This window comes from Corythoichthys intestinalis, chromosome 10 (assembly GCF_030265065.1).
Source record: "Corythoichthys intestinalis isolate RoL2023-P3 chromosome 10, ASM3026506v1, whole genome shotgun sequence".
Taxonomy (NCBI): domain Eukaryota; kingdom Metazoa; phylum Chordata; class Actinopteri; order Syngnathiformes; family Syngnathidae; genus Corythoichthys; species Corythoichthys intestinalis.
The window spans coordinates 37,694,312-37,718,510 of record NC_080404.1 but is presented as its reverse complement, the minus strand read 5'-3'; the positions used below and the strand labels follow the sequence as shown (position 1 = coordinate 37,718,510).

Sequence of the window (24,199 nt, the reverse complement as noted above, 5' to 3'; positions counted from 1 at the left end):
GAGTTACTCGAGTTGCTCGAGTATTCCTTTCAGCTCTAGTTGCTTCCCTGACAAGGAGTGGCTGTCCACCAAAGATGACGCCAAGAGTTCAGCGCAGAATACTCAGAGAGGCTAAAAAGAACCCTAGAGTGTCTGCTAATGACTTACAGAAATCACTGGCACAGTCCAATATCTTTGTGCACATATCAAATATATGTAAAACTATGGCCAAGAATGGTGTTCATGGGAGGACTCCACGGAGGAAGCCACTGCTGTCTAAAAAAAAAAAAAAAAAAAAAAAAAAAAAACATTGTTGCTCATTTAATATCCGCAAAAAGGCACTTGGACACGCCACAGAAGTTTTGGCAAAATATTTTGTAGATTGATGAAACCAAAGTTGAATTGTTTGGGAGTTGAACACAACGCCATGTGTGGAGAAAAAATGGAACAGCTCACCAACATCAACAACACCTCATCCCCACCATGAAGCATGGTGGAGGGAGCATCATGTTCTGGGGCTGTTTTGCCGCCTCAAGGCCTGGACAACTTTCAATCGTTAATGGAAGAATGATTTCAACAGTTTATCAGGATGTTTTGCTGAAATCCTGAGACCGTCTGTCAGACAGTTGAAGATAAAATGAGGATGGATGCTGCAACAAGACAATGATCCAAAACGTACAAGTAAATCAACTTCAGAAGAAAAAAATGAACATTCTGGAGTGACCAAGTCAAAGTTCAGACTTGAACCCCATTGAGATGTGGCATGACCTAAAGACAGCTGTTCATGCCAGACATCCAAGGAATCTGACTGAACTACAGCAGTTTTGTTGAGAAGAATAGGCCAAGATTAGTCCTAATCGATGTGCCAGACTGATCTTCAGCTACAGAAAGCGTCTGGTTGAAGTTATTCCTGCCATAAAATAAGCAGTTACTCACAATGTTACTCATTAGTTGAGTATTCTTTTCACCAAATACTTTTTTTTACTTGTCCTTATGAGTGTGTGCGCGAATGGTTGTACGTCTCCTTGTGCCCTGCGATTGGCTGGCAACCAGTTCAGGGTGTACCATGCCTACTGCCCGTAGTTAGCTGGGATAGGCTCCAGCACCTCCGCGACCCTCGTGAGGAAAATAGCGGCATGGAAAATGAATGAATGAATGAGTACATTTTTTGGACAACTACTTTGACGTGAGTTATATTATTTTGAAGTAACGCTACTCTTACTTGAGTAAAATATTTGGCTACCATACCCACCTCAGCTCAGAAGTGCATGTTTTGTCTGCAAACTTGATCATCTTATTGAGTTAACAGACTTGATGAGATGAGCTAGGAATACTCAAGTTATTGACGAAAACGTGAGCTGTGCTTACTTAAAATCTTAAGTTGCTGTTCTTTCATTATTATTTTTGCCCAGTGTAATGATATAGCAATGTCGTGAACCGTAAAAACACGTAATCCATCCATCTAAAATGTCATTACAGTGTACCAATGTCCTTTTACTGTACGATGACAATGTCATAACCTAAAATGATTCATTTTCATATTCTAGAACTGTGACATAATCTCACGTTACAATCATTTAAATGAGGATGTAACACACAAATTATATGCTAACATCAAATCATCAAAGACAAGGTCTTAATGACAACAAAGTCCAAATCGGTGATATGTGTTCTGTCCCTGTCAGGCACGTTGAACGGCAGCGCCAGTCGCCCTCACAGCGAGAGCAGCGGTGAATTCAGTTTGAGTTTGGAGCAGGAGGCCTGGTCAAGCAGCGGCAGCAGCCCCGTCCAGCAACCGTCGTCTCGCTCGTCCCACCGAAGTCCCGGGCCCGCCCGAGGCGCCCTGGATTCCTCGGCCGCCGCCGCCCCCCTTCCTGGATGCATCAAGAAGACTGCGTCCCCGGGCAACGAGGTGCTTTCACTGCAGCAGTTCCTGGATGAGGGAATCGACCCTGCTGAGGTGAGCTCAAAATCCGTATACGGTCGGGGTGTCTAATGGGGGAATTCACTTTCAGTGCTATTGTCAAAAATTGTGGCTCTTTTTAAATTGGTCAATAGTAGACATCCAATCCATTTCAACTGTGAATTTTCCTTCACTGGCTAGAAACCTCCCAGTTACACTACGGTTCAAAAGTTTGGGGTCGCTTAAACCCCAAACTTTTGAACGGTAGTGTATATCACTGTCAATTGCTGGCAATGAGTTAAAATGTCCGACTTATTGTTTATTCATAGGGAAAGGTCCTTGAGACTTTTTCATGAGTTCTTTTATGACAAGACGTGCGTTCAATTTCATGTTCGTTAGGGCTCGCCCAGATTAATCCACAATTCGATCAAATGAATTGACAGCTATTTTAACGGGCGACTGTTTAAAGACACTGTTAACTTCAAAAAAAATTTCTTAATAGCCTATTAATGGTTAGTGTTAATAGTATTATTGGTATTCTCTTTATTTATTTATTTATTTTTAATTAAACAAAGGATAATAAAACAGGAAATATATTTATTTGTAATGGAAATCAAAAGAAAAACCAGTAACTATTTTTTTTTTAATTTTTATGTAATTTTGAAAAATTATTTAATTTTAGAAAAGTGTTATCTGATCTGTCTCTATATGGAGGTAGATTGGTAGATTTGTGTCTTATTATTCAATCAGAAAAAAAGTTGCTTCAATCAAAATAGATATTTTCAATCAGGAAAAGTCGCTTCAATCCCCCAAAAAATGTGTTTGAATGCAAAAATACTTTTGAAACACAAAAAAATGCATTCCAGCACTCCTGTGGTACTCCGATAGTCAACCACCAGGCCGGCGAGCATGCAGTTTGTGCAAGGCTGGGGGGCAACCGGCAGCCGCGCGGGTGAGGTTTCCCGTGTTGAATCAAAGTAGGCAGTAGGCTCTTGGATCATAGAGGCGCTGCCTCGCATCGAGACTGTTGTCGGCCGGAGGTGCGCTATTTTCAGCTTGGGCGCAAGCCGACGGCTGGGGCTGGCCCGATGAGTAGTGGCCATGATTCTTGCTTCATCAAGCTTTTAAGGCTTACCCCATTCAGGCATGAAAATCTCTCACCTTTCGGCGAAATTCGCCGTTTTGAAGTCAAAAAGGGCGATCTACGTGAATTGCGTAGATCTGAGGAGAAATTCTTTTTGGGAGGGGGGGGGGGGGTCGGGAGGTTTTATTTAATTATTATTATTATCATCATGTGATTAACTTAGTACGTAAACTGAGCACTTAAGAACACAGTCAGCAAATCCTTCTAGATGCTTCGCTGACGAGAACCAATCATCGGCCCAAGTTGCGTTCCATTATTCCAAACGCGCGCACTCCTTACTCGTGTACATGGAGTGTTCGGAGAGCCTTCGGTTGCGTTGCAAAGCAGCGAAAACAAAAAGCAGGCCTTATCCACATCGGGGCAGACCAGAGCGCAGCATACACACTTGCCTGTATTTGCCAGCAGATTGAATTTGGTGAGTAATGGTTTCAATCGTTTTCACGTTTTGCGATATAAAAAAGTTACTGCCATTCGTTGCAGCTTGCGTTGAACACTGCCAGAGCTAGCCAAATCTCCCATGAAAAAAAATAGCTCCAGTTAAATTGGCGTCAAGCTTGTGTATTTAGCGGTAATATAAACGAAGAAACACACTGTTGAGTCAAATTAAGCGGCATTCTCTCGGATGGAGGGGGCGCCTCACATCGCTCCCGTCGTCCGCCGGAGACGCGTTATTTTCGGCTTGGATTTGAGCTGACGGCCGGTGTCGGCACAACAGCGGCCCGACGAGTGGTGGGAATGAGTCCTGCTTCTTAAAGCTTTTCAGAAATACAGGGATCCCTCGTTTTTCGCGGTTAATGGGGACCAGAACCCGCCGCAATAAGTGAAAACCGCGAAGTAGCGCCCCAACCCCCCACATTTTTTTGTGCGTGTTCAATGCATTTATTCAGATTTTACATTGGAAAAAAGATAAATATATATAAGACATGTTTTTTCACTTTTTTCACCAAAGTATCATTTATAAATGGTTTTCAAGCACTTCAAAATGTAAGAATTATGATAAGTTTTAAACATGTTACTGCCCCACCGAATTATTTTAAAACAAGAATAAAGTAGTTAGAAAATGCTTGGCTTTATTAAAAGCTTCATAGTGAGTCTACTCAAACCCTCTCAGGCTTTGGTAAACGGTGATTGGCACATGTGCAAAGTTTTTCTTTTTATATATATTTTTTTGTTTGAAGCAACTTATTTGATTGAATAATAAAGACACAAATGTCCTAGCCAAAATGTGGCCCAAACGCAAAACATTACTTAAATGGAAAAATTTTTTTCAAATGCTTTTTTTTGTCTCAAATTTATTATTGCAATCAAAAACTTTTTTTTTATTTTTTTATTGAAGCTACTTTTTGGGATTAAAAGTATATACTGTATTTTGATTGAAGCAACTTTGTTTTTGATAGAAGTAACTTTGTTTTTTGATTGAATAATAAAAACACAAATCTAACTCCATCGTTATTGAGTGAGAAAGAAACTAAGAAAGCTTTAAAACTAAAAGCCACTGGGGAGTCTGTTTTTTTTTTTTAATATTTATATTTCATTACATTGACATGCGTCGTAGGGAAGGGAGATTGAGGAGTTAGATGAGGCTGCTAAAGGCAGTGGATACCTCATCAGCTGGGTGAATAGCAGACCTGGTAAGAACAAGTTTGCAAGGATAGTCGGGTATTAAATCCAATTATAAACACAATTACAATGTTATTTTTCTATAAGATTTTTATGTCATTGCTTTATTAATCATTAGGTGCTAGAGTTGTTAAGTATGGATAATAATGAAATAATAGTTTTAAGAAAACTGTGCTGTTGGTGGCTCAGTGACCATCTGATGTGGTTTGTTCTCAGATGAACAAGTTGAGGAAGGAAGTTTTGATGCAGAGGTTGAAGGAAGAAAAGAGGCAGACTGACTGAGTCACAGCCAGAAAGTGTTGATGACAGTTTTGATTTCTATTCACTGTTGCCCCCTCCCAATTAAAGTATGTCACAGTCGCAGCCAATTATTATCTAAAGCTGGTTAAAATTGAAGTTATGTTGTTTTAAGGTGTATTAAAAACTTGTTCATGTGCCCCTTTTGATCTACGAGCACCCGCCCCTCCACCGGTCTCTGCATGGCCCTGCTGAAACACAGTGTGGGTCGACAGAGCTCAATATTTTGTTGGGGTGTACAATACAGTGTACTGGAACATATTTCCTCCACACCCTTCTCACCTTTTTAACCCCTGACCCATTTTCATGCCTGGCCATTGGTGTAGCCACTTGTCAGTCAAACATGTCTGACCAATAGTGAAGTGCAACATTTGTCTCAAAACTTTTTCCACTTCAAAAAATAAGTGCGTTCAAAACTTTTTGTACTTCAAAAATAAGTGACACTTCAATTTAAAAAAATAATTTAACTAAAAATAAATATATATTTTTTTTTAGGGGAGGGCAATTTCATTTTTGTAAATTATTTTTTTCTTTGATTAAAAAATATTTTTTTGATTGAAGCAACTTTTTTTGGGATTCAATGATTTAGACAGAAATGCCCTAGCCAAAATGCCGCCCAAATGCAAAACATTACTTCAATCACAAAAGTTGTTTGAAGTTGTTTTATTTTTTTAATAAAAAAAAATAATAAAAAATCAAATAAGTTTTCAAATGCATTTTTTGTTTCAAATTTATTTTTGCATTCAAACACATTTTATTTTTTTTTTAAGCGACTTTTTTATTTATTTAAATATATATTTTGATTGAAGCAACTTTTTTTGTGGGGGGGGGGGGGGGGGGGGGGGGGGGGGGTTGAGTAATAAAGACACAAAGACACAAATCTACCTCCATATCTCTAGTCCTGAATATATGTAGACTCATTATCTTTCATTTTAATCAAACGGAGATATTTGCCCACGTATGCTTTTTTTTTGTTTTTAAAAGTATTCCAAAGTTACATGTTCATAATGTAACTTTTCATCGCACAGTTATTACGTCCTATGCACATTTTCAGATAAAATCCTAAGCTCAAAGTGATATAAAAGTAAATAAGATGATTAATGCATGAGTCAACCAATTGCAAAAATAATTGGGAATTAGTTGACTTTTAAAGTAATTGTGTGTGGCAGGCCTAATATTGATTGGTCAAAGAAAAGCTCAGGTATGAGATGAAACACTGCACTGATTTTTTCCTGTGTCTTATGTAGTCGGGCAGTCAGGAAAATCTCACCGTGGACTCGCCCCGCCTCGTGGCCTCATCCGAGCGAGCGCAGAAGGAACGCCCTGCCACCCGGACCCGTGGCATCCTGCGGTCGTCCAGCGGCAAAGCGGCGCCCGTCTCCGCCGAGCGCCCGCCCCGCTCTTCGGGCCAAGTGGGTCGCCCCAGCCTGCGCAAGGCGGAGAGCACGCGCGTGAGGGGTTCGGCGCGGCCAGGCCTGACCGCACAGGCGCGGGCGTCGTCAGTGTCGGAACGCCTAGACCGAGCGTCTGGATCGGCGTCCACCCTGCCACGCGCCAGCAGCGTTATCTCCACAGCCGAGGGCAGCTCGCGGCGCACCAGTATCCACGACATGCTTTCCAAGGACAACCGGCCACCCGTGTCTGTCGACGGGGTTCGATCCCCGCCCGCGCCTAGTGAGTACACCCGAACGGGACCCCCGGGTACACCCCCCTTGCCAAAGTCCCTCAGCCTACCGTGCCCGAGCTCGGACGAAGCCGAGCTCCCTGCTCTCGAGTCCTTCCTAGGTCCGTCCTTCACCGCCGAGTCGGTCTTCATGGACTCCATCTTTAGCGAGTCAGTGGCGGGCAAAAGCCTCCCCTTCCTCTCCCTCAACCCCACCCTGGTCAGCAACATCAGCGGTCCTCCCGGGGCCTCGTACCCGCCTAGCCAATCGGACGCCCCAGAAGGGTCTGAGCGTTTGGACGCCGAGGACAATCAGCTGTGGTTCGAGTACGGGTGTGTGTGAGCGAGGGGGAGGTTCTGGCCCGCCGACATCTGTTTTGGTGGAGGTCCTTTCCTCTTGTTCTGGTGCTCCCACGGTGCTGGTTCTTGATTTTTTTTTTCCCCCTTCTCCTGGAGGTTTTGCTTGTGTTTTGGTCCATTTCTCACCATCCACTTTGTGAATCCCACCAAAATGGAATTAAAAAATAGCAAATGAATGTCATATTAATATTGGTAATACAGTGCTACCTTGACTTTTGGGTTTCCAAACTCACAAACACTGAAGTATGGGGACAATCAGAGCTATTTTTCTTCACATTGGCTGCTATTGATGGCAATAAATGGGGAAAATCCTAAATCAAGGTGCTGTATTGAAACTCCCCACTGTCTTTTTGTGTCTGCATGTTTCATTTTGATCTCTGCGATCAAAATATATATATGTATTTTGTACAATACAAACAGTTTTCCTTTGTTCCTTTGTATAAATCATTTCTTTTGGTCAGGTCTTCAAAATGATGGCGCACAAGTGTGTTATGAGGATCTAATAATTAACCCTCCTGTTATGTTTCATAGTCATCCAAATGAATATGAAGATATTTATCAAATATTTAGTATTCAACAAAGGAATTTCCTATTTTTCCCCCCTTACAAATTTCTAACATTAAATCTTCCAGGGTGTGATAGACAAGATAAAAACGGGAAAGTTTTAAGTGAAAGTGAGTGCAGGACGTGATAATATTTTGGGGAGACAGTGAACGACCATGTTTCACTGCCATTGACAGCTATAGACATTCAAACCCTTTTTACTTCCTACTTTAAATGGATTGGACATCTATAACTGTCAATAGTAGCGAACGAGTTAAATAAGAGTTGAAATTGTCGTGGTTGGCTTCTGGTTGGCTAATTTTCTCGTTGGTGCTGTAAAGTTTAGAGTAGATTATGTATTTTCTGTCACATTTGCGCAGAAATGGTATTACTATTATGTAACGATACAATGATGCAATCAAATTGATCGGAACTCAAAACATCGATCAACTTGGTCATATGATGATTGATGCATGTGACGCGCATCGTCATTTGTCGGCCATTTTCCAATTGGGCCATTCGATGAGTATAACCTCAATGGAATATGTACTTTAAAATACTTTTAAATTGCTCGGTTTTTATTAGATTTTCAAACAGATTGGGGTTTCATCAACATCAGATATGCAGTAAAGTAATTGCAAACTTTTAAACCCCCCCCCCCCCCCCCCATATAGCATTTAGAATCAATGTCACTTTTATACGGTTTGTTTTGAAACTACTTGTAAATCTGTCAAGAATCCAAAAACGTCAAAATTGCTTTCTTTTGTTTGTTTAGGTCAGATGTAACTGATTGTGTTGTGTACATATAGTAATAAATCGATTGAACTACCTTGAATCGAATCGTGGGAGACTTTGTGATCTCTTTGTCCAGAAAGTCATTATTTTTTTCTTGAAATTGGTAATTAAAACCTATTTACAGTGAGAAAAATAAGTATTTGAGCACCTTGAAATTTTGCAAGTTCTCCCACTTAGAAATGATAGGCGGGTTTGAAATTTTCATGGTTGGTGATTGCCCGTTGTGAGACTATCTTTAAAAAAAAATTATCCAGAAACGATTTATTTGTATTATACTGCTGCAAATAAGTATTTGAACACCTGAGAAAATCAATGTCAATATTTGGTAAGGTAGCCTTTGTTTACAATTACACAGGTCAAACATTTCCTGTAACTTTTCACCAGGTTTGCACAGACTGGAGAAGGGATTTTGCACCATTGCACAGATCTTCTCTAGATCAATCAGGTTTCTGGACTTTCACTGAGAAACACTGAGTTTGAGCTTCCTCCAAAGATTTTCTTATTGGGTTTAAGTCTGGAGACTGGCTACGCCCCTTCAGAATCTTGATATGCTTTTACGAAGCCACTCCCTGGTTATTCTGGCTGTCTGCTTCGGGTCTTTGTCACGTTGGAAGACTCAGTCATGACTAGGAGTGGGAACCTCTTGGTACCTCATGATACGATTTGCGATACAAAGCTCACGATAACGATCCGACAATATGGCGATACAACGATTATCGATACATTGGTCAGGAAATCATTCTAGGATATTCTACAAACAACTAATGAACAGAAAAACAAGCTTCTGCTGTGAATTGGAATTAGTTTATCACTAGTAGACGTCCAATCCGTTTGAAGTGGGAGGGATGGCAGCGAATGAACGAACGTTCATTCGCTGCCACTCTCCCACTTCAAACGGATTGAACGTCTATGGCCGTCAGTGACAGCCAATGCCAGGCAATGAGGTAATTTTGGGCCATTTAAGGTCATTTACCAGTTGATTTTCATTTAATTCCTGTTGATTTTGGGGTATTTTATGGGTCACTTCCTGTTTATTTTGAGTTATAGAACAGGAAGTGACCTGGGAATCACCCGAATCAATAGGCAGTGACTCAAACTCAGACAAACAAACTCGGACAGAATAACTGTAAATGCTCTGGTTTCGAATGAACAAACGATCCCAGTCTAAATGATTGGGCGTCGAGCACCATCAAGGCACCCTTATAGTTAACTGAGACACTATTATGGTGGAAGATTTTGGTAGCAACTTGTTGGTTCCCTTTTTAAAACAGTGACACCTTTCTAAAACGATATCTCGATTCTTGGCAGGAGCATATCGATAACCTTTTGGGATACAAAGTATCACAATATATCACCATTTCAATATATTGTCTCACCCCTAGTCACGACCCATTTTCAAATTGTCGAACTAATGGATGGATGTTATTTCCCAAAATCTCATAATATATTGTCCTGGTCTTCATCTCCTTAATACAGTGTAGTCATCCAGTCCCATATGCAGAAAACACCCTCGAGCATGATGCTACCACCCCCACGCTTCACAGTAGGGATGGTGTTATTGGGATGCTACTCATCATTCTACTTCCTCCAAACACTATGAGTGGAATCAAAACCAAAAAGTTCCATTTTGATCTCATATGATCACATGACTTTCTCCCATGACTCCTCTGGATCATTGGCAAATCTTAAAACGTGCCTGGACATGCAGTGGTTTAAGCAGGGAACCTTCCGTGCCATGCATGATTTTAAACCATGACGTCTTAGTGTTTTACCGACAGTAACCTTGGAAATAGTGGTCCCAGCTCCTTTCAGGTCATTGACCAGCTCCTCCTGTGTAAATCTTGGCTGATTCCTCACAATTCGTAAGATCATACGAGGTACATCTTGCATGGAGCCTCAGTCCAAGGGAGATTGACAGTCATATTTAGCTTCATCCATTTTCTAATGATTGCTCCAACGGTGGATCTTGTATCACCAAGATGCTTGGCAATTGCCCGGTAACTTGTGGAGTTCTACAATTCTGTCTCTGGTGTCTTTGGACAGCTCTTTTGGGTGTATGAGGTGGACAGGTGTTTATATGGAGTTAACTCCCTCAAACAGGTCAAAAAGTCCAAGTGGAGTTGGACTTTTTGAAAGTGACTAACAGGTCTTTGGGGCTCACAATTCTAGCTAATAGGTGTTCAAATACTAATTTGCAGCACTATAATACAAATTGTTAAAAAAAAAAATCATACACTGTGATTTCAGGATTTTTATCTTTTTAGATTGTCTCTCACAGTGGATAAGCACCTACCATGAAAATTTCAAACCCGCCCATCATTTCTAAGCGGGAGAACTTGCAAAATCCCAGGGTGTTCAAATACTTATTTTCCTCACTGTACGTCCTCCCATGAAGCCATTGTTGTACTTTTACAGCATGTATCAGAGGGGGTGTTTTAAATGAAAACAATAGTTAAAAATAGAAATGTTTAAATTAGGAAAAATTAGGCATGTTGTTGCTTCAAAAATTTATTTTACTTTGTAAATATACTTTTGTGTAACAGGAGGGTTAATAATGCAAGTAGCCTAATGTTGTCCCTGTACGTATTGTATTGGAATGGCAGACTAGCCTACGTCCTCATTCTTATTTATTACCTTTTTACTACTTCAATAGATGTAATGTGTGTGTGTGTAATGACGTTGCTTTATTCCACAGATGTGGAGGGCAGAAAGTCAAAAAGCCGAAGTGGCGAGTGCTAAGCCCCACCCATGCGCGGTGAGTGAGCGGGGGTGTGAGGCTTGACGTCATAGGAACCTCAAACATGATATAAACCCCTCACATCCATCTTCCCTGCAAATGTAATCACACATGCAGACTTTTTAATTTTGCCCCGCCCTACCCTGCTTCTTGTTGCCATGATGACGCATGCAGTTCCCGGCTGGCTTCCTGCTTCCTGTCTTTCCGCTTTCATCATATACATCCTTCCTGTTTGTCGAGTAACACCCACATTTAGGAAGCCCACCCATTATGTAAGATTAACTATCCCTGCCAATGATGGCGATAGACGTCCAATCCATTTTGAACATGGAAGGCTGACAGGGAATAAATGAAGTCTGCCAAGTTCAGAATGGATTGGACATCTATTGTTGTCAATGGGAGCTAATTAGTTAATCATGCCTGGGGGTCAAGTTTGGGAAGCTATGTTGTGGTGTGCGTGTCCTACTCCATTTACTCTTGTGTCGTTTCTAATCTGCTCTCTTCATCTTCTCGCTCTTCTTCTTGGCTTGCCGGGGACTCGCTAGGTGGTCTTGGAGGTGCGAAGCCTGGTAGACGGACGGCGAGGAAAAAGATTGTAAAATCCCTCCATTTTATTTGATCCCCTTCTTGAAAAGAAAAATGGCTTCCTTCTGTTTTTTTTTTTTTTTTTTTTCCTTGAATCAAGGAAACGGACAAAAATGCTCCCGTTTTTCCCCCCACCTTTTTTCTTTTTGTGTCCTCTTCAGCTGTGATGTGCACTACTCTTTGTAAAGATGACGATTTCAAGTGCCAAATCGCAGCACCCACCCTAAAAAAAAATATACAAACAACCTGGATGATTCCTTTTGGATCGCGTGCGAACTTGAATAAAAGATGACAGCAGATACGCGTGTGTTGCTACCATTCAGCATGTGGACTTAAATGTTTCCAAAGCTTGGACGGTGAGCCATCGGACGACCAATCAGATCCTGAGAGTATTTGAACAGGGGTGTGTAGACTTTTTCTATCCACTCTGTGTGAGGGACGCTTCCACAGTAATGTACCATCTTAACTATCACTGCATTAATTCCATAATGTGTTTTTATTGCACTCTGGAAGACCTTCAAAGCACATATATACCTACTTACAGTATACATTACAAACACGGTCAGTGAACCAGGTGCGTTATTGTTGCTATGGCGATGAGTTTTCCCTCCTTTTCCACTTTTACATAAACCCATTTGATGTAATTAAAGTTCGTCAATTAAGAGACATTTGTGTTTTTTGTGTGTGATTGTAATGTTTCATGTACAGTAATTTTCGGACTATAAGCCGCTACTTTTTTCATTTTGAATCCTGCGGCTTATCGTCCAGTGCGGCTTATTTATTGATTTAATTGGGTTGAAATGAATAGGTAATACTTTATTTGACAGCGGCGTCATAAGTTGGTCATAATTATGACATGACACTATCATGGGCATTACTGAATGCTTGTGTGAGATGTCATTAAGTGTCATCCGGCAAATTATGTCAACAATTCCATTTACGTCCAGCTCGGATCTTTTACAGCCATTCAAAAATGAGATAATTTGCCGGATGACACTAAATGAAATTAATGCTCATGACAGTGTCATGTCATAATTGTCTAATAAGTCTTATATCACTGTCAAATAAAGTGTTACCAAATACCATAACTATCAATTAATGAAACAACTAGAACAGTAACTGAAGAAATAATTACCGTAATTTTTGCACTATAAGCCGCTACTTCCTCATTTTGAATCCTGTGGCTTACAGTCCCATGCGGCTTTTTGTTGATTTATTTGCGTTAATAGGTAACGCTTTATTACAAAGTGGTGTCATAAGACTGTCATAAAACCATCAAAATTATGACACTATCATGGGCATTACTAAATGCTTATGACCGATGTCATTAAGTGTCATCTGGCAAATTATGTTACTAACTCCATTTATGTCCAGCTCGGATCTTTTAAATCCATTCAAAAGTGAGATAATTTGCCGCATGACACTAAAAGACATCTGTTATAAACAGTCATTGATACTCATGACAGTGTTATGTCATAATCAGAGGTTGCGGTACACTTTTTCGTTGTCTGTCATTTTGACTGACAGGGTCATAAAAATCCGGTCATAATCTATTTTTACCCGTCACTTAAATTTTTAAAATGATAATAATGACATATTCAATAGCATTTAGTTTTCATTCATTTTTAATTAATATTCTGTCCGAACAAGCTTAACAGAGAATCCACACCGTGCCATCACACATCAAGCAGATGAATATGTAACTTTTTCTCCGCAGTGACAAAAACAGCTGACTGTGGCCCCAGTAGGTAGGCTACATATGGAACAATGAAATTAACAGTTCACCTGCTGTGGCCTGAACGCAGTCTCACACCTTCCTCCTGGTGCACATGGACTTGAATTGCGTGCCTGCTTGTGCTGTCCCTCTTTTTTCACCTCTTTTATCAACACCATCGTCGTTTTGGGGCCTTTTGAAGAAACTTCGGACACTCAGATGCCTTGACATTTTTCCGAGTAAGGCCAACGACGTCATGCATCAAGAGAAAATAGCTAATTAATATGCTCACTCGCCACCCTGTGGTCTGGGGTGTGAATTGCAACCTGTCTAAATGACCGATGGACTACAGTTTTTTCCGTCACCGTTTTAAAAAACTGGTCAACGACGGAAAATATTCGGTTAACGCGACCCCGGTCATAATTATAATTGTCTAAACAGTCTTATTGCGCCACTGTCAAATAAGGTGTTACCAAATACCATAACTAGCAATTAATGAAACAACTGGAACAGTAACTGAATAAATATTTAGCACACAACATGAATAATGATTGTTATTTACATCTGTAGCGCTGCAATGCATGCTAGGAGGCATGTTGGACAACAGTGTTGACATCAGGTGGCAGCAGAGGTTGACTGTCTTCCCAAAGGGAGCAGTGATGGCCAAATGAAGCTTCTTAAAGCAATGAAGCTTTGTAGCCAATTGATTCAAAGCTTCATGGTGGTTCATTTGGTCTTATGACAGTCGTATGATGCCACTGTCAAATAAAATGTTACCGGTTAATATCTTTTGGTGTAAATATCCCATAATACAGTGAAGATAGCTGCAGCTTATAGTGCAGTGCGGCTTATCTATGAACAAATGTAGTTTTGGTGTCAAATTTGGTGGGTAGCGGCTTATAGTCAGGTGCGTCTTATAGTGTGAAAATTATGGTAGCTATTCTCCATTGAAACGGTACGTTGTTCTGAAGATGGTAGGCCTTAATTCTAATTATATATTGAATAGTTTTGTCAAGGAATTTTGTTTTCTATTTACAAATTATTAGAGGAAATTCATAAAATTTTTAGGTGAAATTATTTTGCATTATATGGTTTTTCACAAATTTGTAACAATCTATGATTATACATCTACATGTTTCTGTGTTTTGATATATCACGCAATGTTTTATTATAATTGCGCTTCCATTTACGTTTGTCCAAAATGTGAATGCATCTTAAAATCTATACCATCTTGTGTGACAGTCTCCCCTTTGGTCTATTCTTTAGAGGTGTCTAGGCCATTCCCTTAGATCAGGGGTGTCCAAACTATTTGCAAAGGGGGCCAGATTTGGTGTGGTAAAAATGTGGGGGGCCGACCTTGGCTGACGTCCTTTACATGGAACAATATATTTAAGCAAATTTTAGAAAGCCATTCCGTGTGTCACATTTGCTTTATTATTTTTTAATTAATAATTTCAACAATCTCGCAACTAGCCTTTGTGGCGTTCTCTTTCGACTCTCGGGCTCTTGTGAAATAATGTAGCTGTAAGATTAAACTAGCTTCAAGTTGCTTTAATTTCTCGCTAGGTATCTTCTCTGTAATCTGCGCACATGTCAGCATGTCTTGTTTGGTAATATCGCCTCACACTGAACTCTTTAAAAACAGTGACCGTCTCTTTGCAAATGAGGCAGACGCAGTTGTTGCGTATTTTAGTGAAGAAATATTCCAATTTCCACCTATCCTTAAGGCATCGGCCGTCACAGTCAACTTTCTTTTTTGTTGTTGTTGTTGATTGTCGCCATTTTAGAAAATTGGGAATAAAGGGTCACCCGGGGTAATGTTGCTTAGAGTGCTGCTGCCTTTTAGTGGGTAAATAAGGAGCAGCATTTAGTGTGTAAGCTACTTCATATGCTGGTAGCAGTACTGCTGACCAATTTATTAAGTCTGTGTGCGGGCCGGACGTTATTGATTTTATGACAGAGGCTGGGGGCCGGATGAAATTTGACCAAGGGCCGCATTTGGCCCCCGGGCCGGACTTTGGACATGTCTGCCTTAGATCGTTTTATTGCTTTAAGATTTAGAAGTTAAACCTCAAACATTTCAAAGTGACTGACACCAGTTATACCAGTAACCCTTTTATAATTGAACTAGAAACATAGTTTATGTGTGTGTATACATATATATATATGCATATGTATACAGTGCCTTGCAAAAATATTCGGCCCCCTTGAATCTTGCACCCTTTCGCCACATTTCAGGCTTCAAACATAAAGATATGAAATTTAATTTTTTTGTCAAGAATCAACAACAAGTGGGACACAATCGTGAAGTGGAACAACATTTATTGGATAATTTAAACTTTTTTAACAAATAAAAAACTGAAAAGTGGGGCGTGCAATATTATTCGGCCCTTTTACTTTCAGTGCAGCAAACTCACTCCAGAAGTTCAGTGAGGATCTCTGAATGATCCAATGTTGTCCTAAATGACCGATGATGATAAATAGAATCCACCTGTGTGTAATCAAGTCTCCGTATAAATGCACCTGCTCTGTGATAGTCTCAGGGTTCTTTTTAAAGTGCAGAGAGCATTATGAAAACCAAGGAACACACCAGGCAGGTCCGAGATACTGTTGTGGAGAAGTTTAAAGCCGGATTTGGATACAAAAAGATTTCCCAAGCTTTAAACATCTCAAGGAGCACTGTGCAAGCCATCATATTGAAATGGAAGGAGCATCAGACCACTGCAAATCTACCAAGACCCGGCCGTCCTTCCAAACTTTCTTCTCAAACAAGGAGAAAACTGATCAGAGATGCAGCCAAGAGGCCCATGATCACTCTGGATGAACTGCAGAGATCTACAGCTGAGGTGGGAGAGTCTGTCCATAGGACAACAATCAGTCGTACACTGCACAAATCTGGCCTTTATGGAAGAGTGGCAAGAAGAAAGCCATTTCTCAAAGATATCCATAAAAAGTCTCGTTTAAAGTTTGCCACAAGCCACCTGGGAGACACACCAAACATGTGGAAGAAGGTGCTCTGGTCAGATGAAACCAAAATTGAACTTTTTGGCCACAATGCAAAACGATATGTTTGGCGTAAAAGCAACACAGCTCATCACCCTGAACACACCATCCCCACTGTCAAACATGGTGGTGGCAGCATCATGGTTTGGGCCTGCTTTTCTTCAGCAGGGACAGGGTAGATGGTTAAAAATGACGGGAAGATGGATGCAGCCAAATACAGGAACATTCTGGAAGAAAACCTGTTGGTATCTGCACAAGACCTGAGACTGGGACGGAGATTTATCTTCCAACAGGACAATGATCCAAAACATAAAGCCAAATCTACAATGGAATGGTTCAAAAATAAACGTATCCAGGTGTTAGAATGGCCAAGTCAAAGTCCAGACCTGAATCCAATCGAGAATCTGTGGAAAGAGCTGAAGACTGCTGTTCACAAACACTCTCCATCCAACCTCACTGAGCTCGAGCTGTTTTGCAAGGAAGAATGGGCAAGAATGTCAGTCTCTCGATGTGCAAAACTGATAGAAACATACCCCAAGCGACTTGCAGCTGTAATTGGAGCAAAAGGTGGCGCTACAAAGTATTAACGCAAGGGGGCCGAATAACATTGCACGCCCCACTTTTCCGTTTTTTATTTGTTAAAAAAGTTTAAATTATCCAATAAATTTGGTTTCCACTTCACGATTGTGTCCCACTTGTTGTTGATTCTTGACAAAAAATTTAAATTTTATATCTTTATGTTTGAAGCCTGAAATGTGGCGAAAGGTTGCAAGGTTCAAGGGGGCCGAATACTTTTGCAAGGCACTGTATATGTACATAATGTGTGTTTATATGACACACACACGTACAAATATAACATATATTCAAGGGTGTAAGTTTGCATTGGGACAAAACACTACTAGTTTTCTACTACTACTAGTTTTCCGGATGCTCAAATTGTCCCCACCAACTTTTAAGCAACATTTGTATTAATAATGAGTTCAGTTATATAGGTAATTTAGATTGCCTTCCCATATGTTGTAAGGATAAAATTGACCCTACCATTATGAAGTATTTTCACCATGTTCATACTTACATTTATCCCTTTTCACTTGCTGAATGATCCAGTCCATTTTCCCCCTCAAACGCACGTTTGATTGGCTGATGACTTGCCCCCCCCCCACACACACTCTTCGCGCCACATAGACACACGCACACTCGCACTGCCCCGATAGATTCGTATCGACAACATGTGGCCGCCTTCGAAGAAAGGGGAAATTAGTTTTTTTTTTTTTTTTGGCCAGCAGCAGCCACTGTAAGTAATGTAAAAAGATGTCAATGTTAAGAAGGTGGGGGGAAACCCCATTAATTTTGCTAAAGGCCGACCTGCATCAGAGTTAGCATAACATTAAACTGTGTGAACTTGCTAACCTGCAAAACTACTGCGGTCATGCCAGCAAACCTATGCCCTTGCATGGTATACTAATATGTAGGCTATATACATATGTGTGTGTGTGTGTGTGTGTGTGTGTGCAGTGTGTGTGTAAATTAAAAAAAAAAGTTTAAATGTTAGCACTAATGCCTGCAAGTTGCAACCAATCAAAATATGTGTAAAGTATTCCAGTAGGAGTCCGTCTTCCAAAAAGGGGACATTGTGTGTTAGTTTGTAATTGAACTCTAAATGAGCTTGAGTGTTTACATGTGTGAAGGTCTACGATGTGAAGAGACGCGCTGTCAAGGCTCATCTGTTGCCATAGCAATAGCAGCATTCCCACTGCTCTAGCCAGCTGGCTAATTCCAGCGGCGATGTAAGAGCAGTTTACGAGTAAGTGTTGGTAATAGTAAATTCCTTTACAAGCTAATGAGATTAACACAAGAGAGCACTATGAAATATATATTTACACATATATATACATAAAACAAAAAAGTATTTGTCTCTTTAATTGTCACTTTAAAAATTACGGCGTAATTTGTACAAGTGAGCACTGATTTTTAAATGTGTATGTTCAAAATCTGTACGTTTTTCGTACATTGTTTCTCCGGATTTGTCACCGTTTCGGCAACGAGACAATTTGCGTTACGATGCGTTACTACGCTGGCTGAATGATGCGAGAAAAGTCAGAGACACAGAGAGAGGAGTGTTTTGAAGCTGTAGCAAACGTGATGCTAGGCTAGGTGGCTCAAATATTTCCTGACTGTAGCCGACAGCCTACAACCTACGCCTAGATATCAAATGCTTATAGAACTACATGAGAAATGACAGACGGCGGCGTTAATAAACAACCGCCATTTTTCAAGCAGTAGACTTCTCAGAAAGGTTCTGTTGTAGTAAACCTTCCTAGGGAACTTAAGTAACTTCTTATCTAAAATATTCCTAAATTGGTAATATCTTGACTTGAATCTATCTTTAAATGATGAAACGGTTTTAAAACTTTAACGTGTCGAAAGTAGACAGAAGGGAACTAATGCAAAAACGGTAGCAATTTTAACAACTTTAACATTTGATTCACAACATTAAACGATTTCCAAACATAGCAAAGGTTACTATATATATATATTTTTTTTTCTAAATGAAAAAAAAAACATGAAAGGTAACACCAGTTACTTTGCCAAGTAACTAATTACTCTTACCTTCAGGTAACTGAGTTACTAACTCAATTGCGTTTTGGGAGAAGTAATTTGTAACTAATTGATTACTTTTTAAAAGTAAGATTAACAACACTGGTCATAAAGATGAAGCCTGCAGAATGAAAAGTGACAAAAGCGGAGATTTCATTCTGCCAATTTGTTGCCGAACACTATTTGCCTGCAACTATTGCTGATCACTTCTCAGAATTAGCAAAAGAAATGTCCCCTGACTCAAAGATTGCATCGGTAAGTTAATTTTATCAATTGACCTTTTTAATTTATAATTGGACACACTACCGAACTACCTTCAAGTCAAACTGAATTGCGAGCTGAAGTGCCATGAAGTGCAGCCATCAAGACATGATAGAGCTTGCCAAAAATGCTGCACACAATTATAACAAAAGCCACTGTTAAATTTTAATAATCAGGATGTAGCTGAAGATATTGATTGTTCTTTGATTGCACCAGGATATATGTTACAATATTACCAATACTTTCCCGTATGCATGCTATTTTTAGACCGTGACGTCGCATCGTAAAGCGGAAGTAAAGCCGAAGTGGGACATTATAGACCCGCCCTCGCATAGAAACAACTTAATTTGTGCTACTTTTCGCCGGTAATTTTTCAAAAACGAACATGCCGATCACGCATTGCTTTTTTGGAACTTGTGGAAACGACTCTAGACATTACGACACATGAAGGATGTTTTCTTCATACGTTTCCGGAAACCAAAAACTCGGGAGGAAAAAATGTGAAGACTAAATCAACTTGCGCGGACTTTAACACCAGCTCGGTGAATCCATTCACATTTCATATGCAGTAAACATTTTGTCGGGTTGACATGATCTTTCAGAGGACAAAGAGGTAAGCCACTTTTATATTTTTAACTTATTTTTTTAGCGTAACGTTGTGCTGTACTGCTTCTGTCTGACAATGAATGACCTGAAAAGAATTACAACGGTATCTGACTGCCACTGTTACCGTTTCTGTTATATATACTGTATATATATAAAAAAATAAAATTTAAACTTTAGTAAGGGGGAAGTGTAAACAAATTATAGAATTAAGATTTGTTATCAATGAAAAAATTAAAAGTGTTCGTTGGCGGTCACTGAGTAGCATTTGCGATCGCTATACAAAGCTAACTTAATTACCCCCAAGAACGGTAAGAGACGTAGGACAACCAGAGGATATATAAGAAAGACAGGGCTGATGGTAAAGGATAGTGTGTTGAAACAGGAGAATGTCATTGTCAGTCGCGTCGATAAAAAAGCTAAGGCTATGCTTAGGTCGGTTCGTTTTTTTCGTCTTTTTCGGCCTTCGACACTCAAGCCATCTCTTTAACTGAACATTTTTATGTTCTTCCACATCTTTGCCAGTGAATTTGGCACCAGGCACATCATTTTCGGAGAGAATTGGTAGATTTAGCTCTGTAAACATCTCCTTCGTACACGATTTCCATTCATTTCCTATTAGGGACAACGGGTGGCTTGTCCCTACTTAGCAACAGTAGCTAATGTCATGAATATTAATGAGCGGAAGTAACGTGTTGCTTGCGGTACGCCATTTGTAAGGGCATACGTCACTATTTGTAAGATTGCCAATGGCCTCGGGTTGACAGGAATGCATAACAGAACAATTTTTTGTTTAGCAGATATTAAGTAGATATTTTTAAGTGAACAAAGGCAAATTAATTTAAAGATTTTTATAACTGAAATATATGTATTTTTAATCTAGACTAACGGGATTGTTTGGGTCATATAATTTTTTTATTTTTATTGACAACAACAAACATTACAACATAAGTGGCATGGTACAATTTTAAACCACTTTAAAAGTAACAGACAAGCCTAGAACATAATCATATACATAATAACAAAAAATTACAATCATACAAAAAAAAAAAAAAAGAGAAATGGAGGAAAGAAGAAAAAAGGGGAAAAAAATATACATACAAAACAAATAATAGTAAAAGAAAAAGACTTGGGTCTATTAGCCAAGTCCAGCTCCACAGCAAATTTACATAGTTTTAAAGCAATTTTCCCCTTCATATGTTTCAAAGAAGAAAAATAGTGACATAATTCTTTGTTAAAAATAGTAAAAGTAGGAATAGATTTGAAATATTTATTCTTATGTATGAAAAATTTCCCAAGAATTATACTTATATTGATAACCAGGTCGTGCGATGACTCTGACACAGAGATACCATATAAAACATTTTCTTTTGTGAAACTAGACAAATTTGCCAATTTAGGAAATAACCAGTCATACAAATCTTCCCAAAACGCAGTAACATGTTTTTGGGTCATATAAAATGGAACGGGAAGCAAAAATCAGTCAATTTTATTTGTAGTTCCGTTTTATAGTTGTTTCGGGTCGGACACTTTTTTTTTACGTACATAAATCATCAACCTCCAATCAGAAACTGTCTTGCTGACATACTTCCGCTTTCCCTGTCATGGCCGCGTCCTGGCGCACATCTCCGGCGTAAAGTCGCCTTACCTTTCTCTTATCGTTTGTCTTATTTGGTCTTTCTTCCAAATCAAGCTATGAGGAGTTTACTACAGCTTGGACGTTCTTTTTCTCGCTGCCGTGTACGTTTGTGCCATCAGAGCGTGTACAAAAATCACGGCAATGTACGAAGTGTGGGAGTGGACCTCGGAGACAAGTGAGTAGACTTGAGTGCGTCTGGGTCGGGGCGATAGTCGGACACGATTATTTTCTAGTGTAAGCGATCTGAATGCTGCCCATTTGCTCTCAGAGTGGTGTGAATTTTATGGAATTTTATTTTTGAGAGATGAAAAGAAATGTTGTTTTTTTTTTGCAATGAGAATAAATGAATTTCGTTCTCATAACATATACTCAATCCTTTACTTTTTAAAATAATTTGCAGAAAGCTGGAAATCTCCTCCGGGAGGCTTGCTAAGTTTGCTGATGGATCTGCTGTAGTGCAGGTAAATTCAGCTCTCGTCTCCATCCACATTTGTTGAAAAACTGACGCAAAGTTGTTTTTATTTTTGCCGGTAATCAGAGCTCAGTAGAGTAGCCAAATAGTTTACTCAATTAAGAGTAGCGTTACTTCAAAATAATATTACTCAAGTAAAAGTCATCCCAAAAATGTACTCAAGTACAAGTAAATAGTATTTGGTGAAAAGAATACTCAAATAATGAGTAACATTGCGAGTAATTGCTTACGATGTTTGATTTATTTTTTTTTCAAAACCATTCTCGCAGTCGGCGTGATGTCACGATGACGTCATCTCGCATAGCAACGTGTCGCCATTTTGAGATGGGGGCACGCACAGGTAAACATCCGTAGACAAACGTCTGAAATTCATATATTTCAGCGTTTTGCGTCTTTTTTTTTCATAAAAACATCTTAAACAGGACTTAGTATTATCACGAGTCACTGCCGACAGACGCGAGGAGGTGATACAACTTAAAATGAGCATGTATTGGCTTGCAAATCTGCCCTTACAAAGTCGCAGCTGATAGCTGGATAAAAAATCCAAAGGAATGGCCTGCAGTGGAGTTCGGAAACATCTACAACTACCTCATAAAGACACCTAGTAAGTTGACCTTTATCAATTACGTGGAATATGTAATGTGTGGAACTAAGAAAACTGGTAGTATATACGGAGTGATTATTTCTGCCGTAACCGGTAATTCGCCCCCAAGCGTTATTTAGCCGTGAACCGTGGTAGCACAACTAAATGGGATGTCATGAGGCGAGAAGCAGTGCATGAGTCACATCACGGTAAAATAATCAATGCCCACCAGGCCAATAATACACCGATTGACCAATCAGAGCAGTTCACGGCAAAAGAAAAATTACGCTTTGCGAGTTGTCGGTTACAGTAATAATAACCTCTGCCTAGTCTATTGAATCCTAGCAGCTAATTGGGTAAAAAAAAATCGATTAAAGATTACTCACCAGTAATAAAATGTCGGCTGCAAACGTAAATGTGCCTGGATTTAGGTTGAGAATAGTCCAAATAACCATCTACTTTTACTGTTCTTCGATTTATTGCTTTCAGCCACTTGCTTGTCCTTTTCTTCTCACGAAGAAGAATGAAGAACTTCAAATGCAGCTCCAAACTCTTCCTTGTGTTACAACCCGCAACACGGCAACTTTTAGTCAATCCAACGGAAAGAAAGACCGCAAACAAGACTAAAGTTCAAGGCATTTGTACTGCAATGCACGACAGAACAACTGCTTGTGACTCGTGTTTTTCCCCCATTTCAATATGGCGACGCTTTGTTGTGGCTGTTGACGTCATTAATGCCCGAAGGTCCGACTGCGAGAATGGAATTTTTTTCTCAGCACAAAGTTATTTAATGAACTGTTAGTATTATACCTATTACATAACCAGATTAAGCCATAAATAATTAGAGCCGTGCAAAATTTCCGATTCTTGGATTATTCGCGATTCGGCTGTGGAAGATTCGAGAACGATTCACAAATATCCAAATTCCGATTATTGAATTATACCAGGTAAAGCAGAAGTAAAACACAGTCAGCGCGGTCTTTGGGACGCAATGAGGAACGGACCGAGAGTAAATATCATGTTAAACTCATGCCGCTAGATAAAAAAACAATCATACCTGACTGCGGCTGACAGCCGCTACAAACAACGCCCAGTTGCTAGTTGCTACAAACATACAGCTACAGTAGATATCATATATATGTAGAACTAGATGCAAAATGACAGACGACGTCAGTGTTAAAACATGTATTATTGAACAGAGATGCGAAACGACAGGCTTTCCGGCGTAAGTAAACAGCCGCCATGTTAAAGCAGTAGACCTCTCTAGAAGGCTCTGTTGTAGCGTACCTAATTAATTTTTTATCTAAAATACTCCTAAATCGGCAGAATCTTGTCTTGAATCTATCTTTAAATGATGAAATAGTTTTAAAACTTTGACAAAAGTAGACAGAAGGGAAATTATGGAATAACGGGAGTAATTTTAACAACTGTAACAGTTGATTCACAACATTAATGTTGAATGTTGTTTAAGATACAGAATGGGGACTGGAGTTTTTTATTTACTGTTATTTTTGTATATTTGTTTACTGCTATATGTTAACTTGATACTGAAATAGTAGTTTGGTTTAGCCTGGGAGGATTTTTGAACAATTTTGGAACTAATGTACAAAACATTAAAAAAAAAAAAAAGGAGGGGGGTGCATCAATAAATGTTTTATAATCGAATCGGAGCCTCTGAATCGTAATCGTAATCGAATCGT

The 24,199-nt window shown here is 39.6% G+C and overlaps 2 protein-coding genes across 6 annotated transcripts in view; both read left to right on the top strand.

The window, feature by feature from the left end:
* The window catches only part of LOC130922843 (girdin), a 96,945-nt gene extending 84,638 nt beyond the window's left edge, over positions 1 to 12,307 (top strand). For 2 of the 5 annotated variants that reach the window (XM_057848017.1, XM_057848016.1), the window contains 2 exons: positions 1,665 to 1,939; positions 6,191 to 9,123. In XM_057848017.1, the coding sequence (XP_057704000.1) occupies positions 1,665 to 1,939; positions 6,191 to 6,949 (1,034 nt within the window). In that variant the 3' untranslated portion in view covers positions 6,950 to 9,123. Of the gene's footprint in view, positions 1 to 1,664; positions 1,940 to 6,190; positions 9,126 to 10,999; positions 11,060 to 11,586 lie in introns of those variants that run through there. The other 3 variants (XM_057848021.1, XM_057848019.1, XM_057848020.1) reach the window with 3 other exon arrangements.
* Positions 12,308 to 21,392: 9,085 nt separating this feature from the next.
* Positions 21,393 to 24,199, top strand: part of LOC130922745 (polyribonucleotide nucleotidyltransferase 1, mitochondrial) — a 24,703-nt gene continuing 21,896 nt past the window's right edge. Inside the window, exons 1-2 of the mRNA XM_057847720.1 lie at positions 21,393 to 21,619; positions 21,845 to 21,905. Of these exons, the coding sequence (XP_057703703.1) occupies positions 21,501 to 21,619; positions 21,845 to 21,905 (180 nt within the window). The 5' untranslated portion in view covers positions 21,393 to 21,500. The remainder of the gene's footprint in view (positions 21,620 to 21,844; positions 21,906 to 24,199) is intronic.